The sequence below is a fragment of the Atta cephalotes genome, assembly GCF_000143395.1.
Source record: "Atta cephalotes unplaced genomic scaffold scaffold00054, whole genome shotgun sequence".
NCBI lineage: Eukaryota > Metazoa > Arthropoda > Insecta > Hymenoptera > Formicidae > Atta > Atta cephalotes.
In genome coordinates, this window is record NW_012130118.1 from 1153411 (window position 1) to 1165364 (window position 11954).

The 11954-nt window shown below is 31.2% G+C and overlaps 4 protein-coding genes across 4 annotated transcripts in view; 1 reads left to right on the forward strand and 3 right to left on the reverse strand.

Moving 5' to 3' along the window:
* The window catches only part of LOC105623229, a 2633-nt gene extending 711 nt beyond the window's left edge, over positions 1-1922 (reverse strand). The window contains exons 1-3 of the mRNA XM_012204630.1: positions 1863-1922; positions 465-650; positions 159-317 (exon numbers count right to left, since the gene is read on the reverse strand). Coding sequence (XP_012060020.1) covers positions 159-317; positions 465-650; positions 1863-1922 — 405 coding nt within the window. The remainder of the gene's footprint in view (positions 1-158; positions 318-464; positions 651-1862) is intronic.
* An 878-nt stretch (positions 1923-2800) lies between these two features.
* Positions 2801-3658, forward strand: LOC105623230 (uncharacterized protein C19orf52). The gene is made up of 3 exons (XM_012204631.1): positions 2801-2945; positions 3032-3133; positions 3237-3658. Exons 1-3 carry the CDS (start codon positions 2801-2803, stop codon positions 3656-3658), a joined length of 669 nt encoding a protein of 222 aa, XP_012060021.1.
* A 670-nt stretch (positions 3659-4328) lies between these two features.
* LOC105623232 (1,4-alpha-glucan-branching enzyme) lies at positions 4329-7196 on the reverse strand. Its single transcript, XM_012204632.1, has 9 exons — positions 7084-7196; positions 6810-6979; positions 6479-6720; positions 6200-6409; positions 5805-6112; positions 5507-5707; positions 5066-5418; positions 4737-4921; positions 4329-4625 (listed from the first exon to the last, which is right to left on the reverse strand). Exons 1-9 carry the CDS (start codon positions 7194-7196, stop codon positions 4329-4331), a joined length of 2079 nt encoding a protein of 692 aa, XP_012060022.1.
* A 2140-nt stretch (positions 7197-9336) lies between these two features.
* Positions 9337-11954, reverse strand: part of LOC105623188 (ceramide synthase 6) — a 3036-nt gene continuing 418 nt past the window's right edge. Inside the window, exons 2-7 of the mRNA XM_012204587.1 lie at positions 10986-11103; positions 10409-10521; positions 9991-10321; positions 9800-9918; positions 9574-9718; positions 9337-9459 (exon numbers count right to left, since the gene is read on the reverse strand). Of these exons, the coding sequence (XP_012059977.1) occupies positions 9337-9459; positions 9574-9718; positions 9800-9918; positions 9991-10321; positions 10409-10521; positions 10986-11103 (949 nt within the window). The remainder of the gene's footprint in view (positions 9460-9573; positions 9719-9799; positions 9919-9990; positions 10322-10408; positions 10522-10985; positions 11104-11954) is intronic.

Genomic DNA, 11954 nt, shown 5'->3' on the forward strand with positions numbered 1-11954 from the left:
AACGAAGTAACACGACGTCGTCGNATTAATAAATAAATAATTATTATATATATATATATTATTAATTAAGTTAGTGTGTGTGTGTGTGTGTGTGTGTGTGTGTGTGTGTGTGTGTGTGTGTGTGTGTGTGTAGATAGATAGCTTTGAATATAACTTACAGAAATATTAGCAGAGAGAAAACGAATATTATAATCGTGACAAAGTTTCTTTGATTTATGAATCAATCCCATAACATTGGATATTCCATTACAATTTACTATGCAAACTGCACCAGACAGTACATAATATTCATCTATTCTGGCTATGTTAGCTTCTATCTAAAACATTATTAATAATAATAAATAGAGATCAATAATTATTAATTATTATTTTATTAATTAATAATAATTAATAAATAACTAAAGATAATGAATCATTTAATATGATAAAAAGATTACATTAAAAATTATTTGTGAGCGACTTACTTCTAATAAGGTGTGTGAAGCTCTTAAGTCAAAAGGAAAAATAATAAAATCTACAGAAATATCTATTCTCGTTTTCACATCCGTAATAGATTCACACTGATGGATAGATATCTGCCATTTCCTTTCTTTTGCACTTAAATATAAGCCCTCTGATATCTTCTGACATAATTCAGCTGATCCTACTATCTGGAAAAAGATGTTTTAAATATAATAAATATATTTACTATACAGTTATATATTTAACACTGCTGACACTGCTTACACAATATCCAATAAATTATAATATAAAGCACAAAAAGATAATTTTCTTTGTCTATACTTTTTACTTATTTTATTAGTTTGCTTGTTGATATAACAAAAAAAATAAATTATAAAATAATATACCATGCACTTACACAAAATGACAAAACAAATTAAAATTAAATTATGCTTTGGATATCAGACATATTATACAGATTATATTCAATTCCACATGGTTATACCTTAATATACCAGAAAATCAAAGCTTGCATTTGCATTTTATTAATTACGATTAACATTTTTTATGATTAACAAAAAGTAAATACAAATAACAAATTAGCAAATTATAAATAACAGACACAGAGACAAGGACTACGTTCAGCAAAAAAAAAACAGTTTTGCAATTGTTGTAAAATTCTTGAATATGATTTATACATTTCTAATATAGATTCAATTTATTTTACAACAAGCTTGCTAAGCTGCTTTTTCTCCTTTAAGATAGTTCTTTAATAAGTGCCAAAAATTTGAGATGCTTCATCAGATGTATCCAAAATTACAAATATCTGTATAATTTAGATAAAACATTATGTGTATATCTTAATGAAATAGTATGGAACATATAAAAGTAAATCAAGAGGCCTATTAATTACATCTTTATAAAAACAAGATGAGATTATGTTTATTTGTTGAGGTTTAATTTAAATGCAAGTTTAGGCACATAAATATCTTTCCAGATTAGCCATTGACTCATTACTTTTTTGTGATCATTAAAATCATAATTTTTTAAACTATTATAATCTCATTTTTTAGAAAAGTCTATGATAACATTTATGTACAATTAATCAAAGAAGCGTCTGCAAGTCTTATCTGTCACTAAGTTATATGAAAGGATACAATTTCAACTTTTTTTTCTCTTATTTCATCATTAATTTGCTGTAGAATTTTGCACAGCAATTTCAATACTACAACTTCATTATATAAAAAAAAAGAACATTTCTATGGTAATTCAATTTTTACTAAAGAACCATCTTAAGGTTGAAAGTCCACAAAAAAATCTTACGTAGCATCCTAAGACCGCGGTTATCACTTCCTAAAAATATGCGAAATATACAGGAATGTGAATAAAACTTTCTTTTTCTTTTACCGTCACAGACGCACCATAAAAGCAATTAGACATTCGTCTTTCCGAAACGTGCCGTTTTTAAAGATTTCGGCCATGACTGTTGATGGTTAAAGGCTTGTTCTTTCTGTGTACTGCACTGAATTGCACTGAATCTTCTATCACATTTTCGCCAAACTGCAAATATATATCTATTTCAGTTTAAGTACGAGAGAAGTATATAATCCAACTGCCAGAAAGAACAGATACATATGTTGAACCGGTTTCACTATTCCGATGTTAAATTTCAATATTGCCAACTGCAAAATTGAAAAAAATAACCTAATTTTCTGGCAGCTGTGAAGAACGATGTGATAATAGATTTGTTTGCGTTATTTGAAATTTCTAAAAATGTTTACATTAAAAACGAAAAAATATATAATTGGATGTTTAAAAGAAAGCAAAGACACTGAGTGCAAAAAGTGCAAACAACGCGAACAGATCTATTAAGGTGCTTTTTCATGCTGATGCTCGATTCATTTTCAATGTCAAAATAAATCACAGATCAAAATTGACGCTTGATATTCGCCAATTTCTATCGTGATTATTTTGAAGCCAAAAATGAGCATCAAGCATCGGTATGAAAAGACACTTTTATAAGCTGATGACAGCTAATCACGGTGTTAGAAATATAGGTGGAGCAGCTTGTGAAAATTTACCTTAACAAGTTACTCTCTATGATGGCCACGGTTACCATATGAAGTGCTTCAGAAATTTTCTAGCAAGTAACCAATCAATTTGATATTACGTTACGTAGTTGCAACTAAATTCCGTTAGATGACGCACAATCTCGAGTTGAATTTGCGGTTATGTTATGTTCCCAGCATGACATAATTGGATATAACCTATCGCGATTTAAATACCGTAGCGGCTGGCTCATAAAATTGTATAATGCTATTATTTATCGTGACGTTACCAAGATTCTCTGCGATTTGACATGAGTTCCCAACAAATATTTCAGCTTTCTCATAGACTCAGAACAGTCTTTAGGCCACTGACATCCAAATTTAATGAGATTGGCATTAAAATTAGGAATTATGAAATGCCTGAGAAAATTAAGGGCACATTTCTCGAACGCTGGGGTAAATAATATTACAAAATATATGGTTGAATTATCACATTCTAGTTATTTAAGTAATGTTTGCAAATAGTTTTTATTATTTTACAGCGAAATATTGGCATGGTTTGTATATAGATTACAAGGACGTCGCATTAGATGTAGTCAAAGATTGCACAGAACGTCCTGTACATGCTACAATATATATTACACGTGCGTATTGTTTTTTGAGTGTCTGCAGATTGTCACTTTCAAGATGTGATATTTATAATGTGTAATAATTATATCTGTATGAGAATAATTTATATTATTTCAGTTCTAGGAAGCTGTTTTTATTCTAATCGACACAATCCAGATGAAACTATATTTAGGGAACAATTGATACAAAACAATATAAAGTTAATACAAGTAGGAGAACCCATACGCAATCCTGTCTCTGTACAGCACATAAAATGGTTGGAGCAGTGCTATAATGAAGGATTAATCAGAAGGCTAAATCTAGGAATTTTGTCTCTGATTTGGTTGGATAATTATGACAAAAATTGTTCCTCGTACAAGGCTGTCTGTCCTTACTTAAAACCACGATATGTAACTTTCTATGAAAGAATAGTGGATGTAGGCTTTCTAGGAAAGTGGTGGGTATTAGATAGGAAGATGAAAAATTATGATGTAAACGAGGCTGAATTCTGTGTTGCAGAAACTGTAAACAATACAGATACTATTTCAGCAACATGTTAAATTTTGATAGGAAGCAATTGTATTATTTATGTAAAAAAATATATACATTTTTTAAGTTTTGAAAAACGAGTATATATTATATATATTTGTAAATTAACAACTAGGATACAAAAGATTTTAATATAAAATCTAGTAAGTAAATTATATTTGTGAATATACAGGCACAATTGTTAGAATTGAATAAATTGAGAGATCATAACAAATCATCTCTCTTCTGTTCAGAATATATTGATTAAATTCAATAGAAAACTATTTATCCAAAATATATTAATTCAATGACTTAGAATAGATCGATAATGTCTGCGAAAACAAGTTAAATGCACCAGCATTTTACTATAATTCTTTTCTAAGAGAAATCTAGTTGTACTCACAAGATCCTTTTTCAGGATTTATATTGCAATTATCTTCTTTATAGTTTTCTTCTTCAATAGTCTTCTTTATAGTTCTTCTTTAATTTCCTAAATATATAGACATTCTATCGAATTGTTTTACAAAAATATATGATACCTACGTTTATTAATATTACTAGATAGATGATTTATCATTATACAATTTTCAAACAGTCTTCATTCACGAGACAGTAGTTAATCATCTAAAATGTAATCAGTTTTATTTTAATATTAATTGCTATGAATAGTATTAATATAAAATCTATTGTACCGTTGATACATTACCAATTTTTGGCGTAAACTATTGCTGTACGGCGCGGAATGTAGATCATCATTTTGTTTTGATATGCAGAAAATGATTCTGGTTGCGTAAAATGTTGCACATTCGTATCTATGCGACATTCTCCTCCAAATTGTTCATCATCACTACACAAAACGATCTTGTATGTTCCTGGATTTTTTACACCGACCGGATAATCGGCGAACGACTTGACTGGATGAAAGTTAAAGACGAATGTGAGATCACTTCGGTCAAAGACGATCACTTTATCATCTTCGTGCTTCCAGCTCACATAGCCCTATAAATTCAAATATCATTCTTGATTCTTTAAATTTTATTAATCCTTTATTGTCAAAAAAAATCACTCAGATAATGACAGATCAAAAACACAAAAACTTATAAAGCTTACAGGATGGGCATGTAACCATCCATACTTCTCTTCGAGCATATTCACAGCGCGATCCCAATTATTCATGTATTTATACTTCAGTAATTCGTCATCCACTAAATTCCACTGACGTCTGGCATAATGGTAGCTGTCTGCATTTCCGATTCTCGGAAAATCTAGCCATTCGGGATGACCAAACTCATTACCTGTAAAATATACATCAAAGTATCTCTGATTGCTACATTTTTATTCAATCATAATTTGAATGAATTTTGATGCATATCTCGAGATACAATTGTTCACATATAGTAAGAGATTAATCTAAAATTATTAATTTGTTGATTATTCACCTATGAAGTTTAGATAAGCTTCGCCGCCCAAAGCATGCGTAATCAATGTGATTAGATTGTGAAGAGCAATGCCACGAGAAATGATTTCACTGTGTGGACTCAAAGTGCTCATGTGCGTATACATTTCCTTATCCATGAGCCAAAATGCAATCGTTTTATCACCAACGAGAGCCTGATCGTGAGACTCGGAATAAGCGACCGCTTTCTCCATCCATCTTCGATTGGAGAGTGTCCAACAAATCTCCCCAATCTTCCAATCATCATCTTTGACCTCTTTTAATAATTTAATCCATTTGTCAGGAATAGCCATGGCTAATCGGTAGTCAAATCCCATACCACCTTCAGCGACAGGCCTTTTTGGTATTTTGCGAAATATTTATAAAATTATTTATGTAATTAATTTTCATCTGCTTTGATTTACGAAAGTTATAAGCCTTGTACCTGCAAACACCTGGCATTCCACTAACATCTTCAGCAATTGTAACGATTTCGGGATATATTTCATGCAACATATGGTTAGCGAGCATTAAATACACTATGCCCTCCACATCAACATTCAAACCATAATATTCATCATAATGACCACTGAAACCTTGTCCCAAGCCTCTTGAATGATACAACATTGATGTGACACCATCAAACCTGTCAAATTATTGCAATTTCAATAAAATATTTGTTATATTATGTATGAAAGTCATATACTTTTGTAATTAGATCTTTTTATAAAAAAATTAAGTACCTGAATCCATCAAAACCATATTCCTCGATGTACCAACGCAAATTGGATAATAGGAATCGAAGTACCTCGTATTCCGCGTAATTGAACAGCCTGCTGTCCCACAGCGAGTGTTCGCCGCGAGAACCGCTATGAAAGAAACATGCGTCTGTACTATCAAACATATTCAGTCCGTCCAAAGTATTTTTGGAAGCATGCGAATGTACTACATCCAGCAAAACATAGAGACCATGTTGATGCGCTACATCCACTAACTCTTTTAACTCTTCTGGATTTCCATAGCGAGACGAAACCGCATAGAAGGAAGTCACCTTTGATTTTAATAAAAGACATAGAGCTAACACTTGTATACATGATTATATAATTAATTTTACAATTGTGTATATAAATAACACAACCTGATATCCAAAACTAGCATAATAAGCGTGCTCCATGATCGCCATTACTTGTATCGTGTTGTATCCTTGCTTTACAATCCGTGGTATCACATCCCTAGCAAATTCCAAGTAGGTGCCAACGCGACATTCCTGGGTACCAATTCCAATATGACATTCATAAATTCTAAGACTCTCTGGTTTCTTTGGTTTGGGATGTTTGAACTTGTATGTCTGGAAAGGAAGCATTATAAATCTCTTTGTCACATGCCAGAAGCACTTCTAGTGATAATTATCCAATACATTTTCTGGATGCCATATACGTTGTTTGTAAGTAGTTCCTTCAGATTTATCCGGTTTCTGTGTTACATAAGTTGCCCAGGGACTCAATCTTTCAAGAAGCTCATTATTGTGACTTTTGATAATGAGCTTTATTTCAGAGTTGTGCTTCAAAGGACAACTGCCATCTGCATTCGGAGGCAAATGCAATTCCCACTTGCCATATTCTAATTTTTTATATGGTGTAGCAGTTTTTTGCCAATTATCTATACAACGAAATAGTTATACTAATTAAAGATAATCCTAATTGAATATTAAATATATTAATATAATCATAAGAAAATAATATGCATACTAAACTCTCCAGTTAGAAATACTTCCTGCGCACCAGGTGCCCATTCCTTTGCAACAACACTATTGTCATCTTGGACATGAATACCAAAGCTCTCATATGCAGTAGTAAATTGCCTAAGGTCTCCATCTCCCTCTTCTATTTTTTCAACATAATCCTTAAACAGGGCATACCTGGAAAGGTAATGTAATATTAGCAGAATATTTTTAACGAATTAGGGGGGACGTCGCAAACCAGGCATAACCTTTATATACAAAATTGTTATAAATAAAAGTACCTTCGTCGAATGTCAATCTCGTACTGCTTCAGATATGGATCTCTCTCGAGGAGGGTTTTTATCTCTGGTACCTCAACTTGTGAGGGATCCATGCTGGACCATTTGCCACCCATATTTTTATCAGGATATCTTACGCACAATTAACAAAAGCGTGATCGCGGCATGGACCGGCTGAAATTTGAATGTCAGATCAATGTCACGATCCCCTCTCCGTTCGACGTCAGTCGGTCAGTGGAATGTAAGTGTACTGTACTTACTACTGTATCTTCGAAGATGTGGAACGGAACTTAGATTGCATAAGCAGCCGGATATAACAGGAAAAAAAAGAAAAGCTACGTGGCTATCGACTTATATAATCACGAACACGCATTAACACGCACATCGCGTAATATCGTGAGAATGATAAGTTTGACGGCTTCTAATCTGCACGGAACTCCTCCAAGCTTTGACATCATCATGTGTCGCCATGTTTATTCTCGGAATGTTTACTATTTTTAATTTACTCAGCACTCAATAGGCGAAGCGGCATGGCGGCCCTGGCGGAACTTCAGGTTTAGGGTCAGAGTTGGCCAGAGTTGGCTGAACCGAACTAGTGACACAATCACGCGTGCAATTTGTAATTGCAAATGAACTTGGAAATAATAAAAGTTGCAGCATCAAAGATCGTAAGCGATATCTTATCTCGTGGGGTTTTATCTCATCGCATGCTGAGGAAAATTTTGTTTCATCTTTTTTGAAAAAAAAAAAAGTATCAAAAATTAGGCGATTGAAGTCTTGATATGGTGGTGAAATATCATCATAGATCTGTTCTTCATAACTGCATGTTCTGTGTATATTTAAAAAAATGATATACGCATGTATATAAAGAAAAAAGGAGAAAAAAATAGAAAAATAGTGACATAAGTGCCATCTACAAGAACCTTATATCGAATCAATTAAACGCACTTATAATTATAAAATATTTTATTTAACAGCACAATAAAATGATATAGCGATTTAACTTTCTCGTTTCTATATTTATTAAAATATTAAATTATTAAATGATATTGAATGCGTCATCTTCTTTACATCAATTTGTGTACGACGATTTAATATTACAGATATAATATTATAGAAGCTCTCTAGTTTAATGTGCAGTACGTACTTGAGTGCGTCCAATTGCATTCACTAAGCGAAAAAGTTCTGGTTGTTTGTCAAATGATAGACATTTGTTATGGAGTGTCTAACACTATTTTTTTTATATGCATCGGAAGGGAGACAAAAAACAAAGAAGCAAAAACAAGAGCATCCGAGAATCAGTAAAGAAATTTTATTGGAGATACACGAAGACGAGTACGAGTCCAGTATTACGTAAGAATAATACTGACAATTCGTGAATACTCGTACATAAGTACATAACGTACAATTTACGTAAATTTATTCATTGATATATATTTATACAAATGCAAAAATTGCTCTTGTCAATAGCTCAAGCGATATATAGACATCGTGGAATACATTAATTGTGATGCGCTCAAGCTAAATTCGTCGCAATTTGTGAATTATGATTTATGCGCTAACCCAATTTAATTCCGCATCAAGAGATAGAATAAGAGAGAATTGTATGTAATTAGTAGATTTATTTTTAATCGAATTGCTTTTATATTTATGAATCACTAAGTAATGCTCACAAAGTATAAGAAAATAAATAAATACAGTTTTCAAAGTATTTACGCGATTAGACTCTGACCAACGGTGGTCAGATACCGAATGTCTTGGCGGCTTTGGTCCATTTTTATCTTAACTTAAGCATTAAAAATTGTTCAAGAAATGTTCAAAAAGAAATATATATACTTATAATTAATTCTTAAATAAAGTGGAGTTAGAATTAGGAGAACGAATTGTTGATATTTCAAAATTTATCCTCTCTTGTTTTTTTTCTTTCGTTGTCTTTATATATGTATATAATGCATTCTTATATATAAATGCAAATATATTTAAAATTTGAGAGGATCACAAGCAAATATTTGTGACAAAGCATTGAACTGTTTTAAGAGAAACACTTATGAAAGGGAAATAGGAGGAAAGTATACATTTTAAATTTCATGAGAGATTAAATAGGTATGTTAACGTTAGCTTGGATTACAAGATTAAAATCGTATTCAAGATTTCATTTTACTTGTAGGAAGAAAGATTAGCCCTGACTAAACATCCGGATGAATTTTTTTACCTTGGAATCAATCTTTAACATAGACCTATGTGGCATGCGTCTTGTTAGTGGGCTTTTGGTTTCGAATTTGATTTGTTAGTGTAATTTATGGTACTGTTTATGGGAGTATTATTGACCGAAGTGTCAGATACTTCGTCGCTGCTATTACTGCGAATATCACCTTCCATCTGTAATAGTTTTTCCAGAAGAAAAGATTAGCATATAGATGTGTGTTCATTAATATCAAAAAAATGTCCCAATGAACGTGCACGCGATAATTTATATAAATCAGCAGCACATACCTGACCAGCATTGAAAGCACGGTATGCGATCTGAATGATTAAATAAGTCCAAATTGCGTGGAGAAACAGTAGTAAAATTAATAAAGAATTAAAGATATAATACGCGAAGAACATCGGTACTATTTTAGGCGCCTCTATAGATGTACTGTAACATACAATAGATTGGCATTAGTATCAAATAATTTGCGCATTTAATCGCTCAAAATTTAAATATATTAATACGTACTTATAAATTATCCAAAATGGGTACACACCCATACGCGTTACAATCCAGAGAATTGTAAACGCAGCAAATATACAGTCACAAAGTCTTTGATAATTTGCATATTTGGTCATTTTTGCCGCCTGCGAATTAAAAATAATTAAAAATATAAATTAAAATATAGAATATAATTTTTCTCTTTCGAGCATTCTTACCTCCAAGAGTATATCCGCAGAATCATGCACAAGCAAGACTAGACTACCGATCCTCGTTAGATTTCCAACCCACGAAAAACACATAAGTGCAATTGTAGCTATGTGATGAATAAACATCTGCCAAAAATCTTTCCTTTTTACATCAAAGAATTGAGAAAAGCTTAATGCCCAATAAAATGACATTGATATCATATAATACCACCACACATCATCGGTAACAGGATGATAGGGATAATTGTAAAAACAATACTTTATGTCCCAAAGCCACAGTTTATCCCACAGGACAACAAGGCCGTAGAAGAATGAATACGTATAATAAAAACATCTCCAACTGAAAAGAAATCATACATGTGTATGATGATTTGTCAATGTAATATTTATGTACGATACGAAATAGTGAATTAAGACGATGACTAACCAACTTTCGCAGAACTTTGTAAGAGTAGACGGCTTGTCCTGAGAACGACGCAACCGAAGCCACCTCTCTACTTGCCTTTCAGACCAATCTAATTGTTTAGCCAATGCCAAAATCTTAAAACATATAGTTATACATTACAAAGTGTTCATGTAACAAACAGTAGATGTGCATGAAAACATATATATATCAATTAACACTATTTATATTATTTTTAACATTCCTGATATTTCTTAATATATTGAATGCCACGTTAATATTACATAACTTGCCCAAGGCGTCAACATGAATCTGCTATCATGCGATACATATTGTATTAAAATTTAGAAATATTTACATTTATTTATAATTATTATGTGTTTCTATTAATCTTGACATCGCCGGTCAGCAGTGATCCCCAACGACATGGCATTCAACGTGTTAATATATGAATAAAAAAATTTTCTTTGTATAAACATTCAATTATTATTAGATGATCATATATATATATATATATATAGATCAATGGTCATATGAATCATTAGTTATATATATTAGTTATATATATTTAGTATTAAATTTTTTTACATTAGTCACTCACCTGTTTATACTTGGTTTTTTTACTAAGATACGCTTTTTCTAATATCTCATTAGATACTGCCTTTTTGCTCCTAGTATTTTTTATAGAAAGCGATTTTCCAAAGGGAGCAAACCAATACCTATTTAAACATTGAAATTATACATGCATTACTTTAAAGGTTTACATAAATCTTTTATCATGTATTAGATACATTTTGCAATTTCATTGATGTAAGCTTTTCAATAGTAATGTACATGAATCTAATTTTTTCGAAAATAAAAGTAAGGAAAAAGCCTTATTCGAGATCTGAGCTAGATTTTACAATTAGCTTAACAATATTTTAGTCTGATTTATATATCCAGTTATATATCCATTTACATATCCAGTTCTGTAATTGTGCGCCAATGTAATTGTTTAATTCTCGTATCTTCAATAAATGTTTTCTTAATAAGTAATCATAATAGATATCACGATAAATGTTACCATGTTATTAAATATCCGTAACAGAATATAGGAAATTCAGAATTTCATTGAAATCCCATTGAAGTAATATTTTTTTGCGTTTTAAGATGCTTATTAACAATATCATTAAATTGGTTATCAATTCAATTTGTGATATTATCCTAATTTCAGTTTAGAATTTCAAGAGCGAAAATAAAATCGACATGCCGTTTACGAAACTGAATGTAGACACTGAAAAAAATGATGTTGCATCAATAGCATTATCTTAATTAAAAATAATTTTGTTAATTGAATAACAATATTAATAAAACAAATACTGACACTTTTGTTTTAATAATTAAATTTTTATTTGTTTCATTGACGCTATTGTTATATAAATCAACAAGATTATTTTCAATTTAAATAATGTTGTTAAAACAAGATTTTTCTCAATGTAATAATTTCTTAATGTTTAATATTATATGGTGATTCAAAAATTCACAAATTCGGAGTACAGGACATGATATTTTATGTTAAAACAATTTTTCC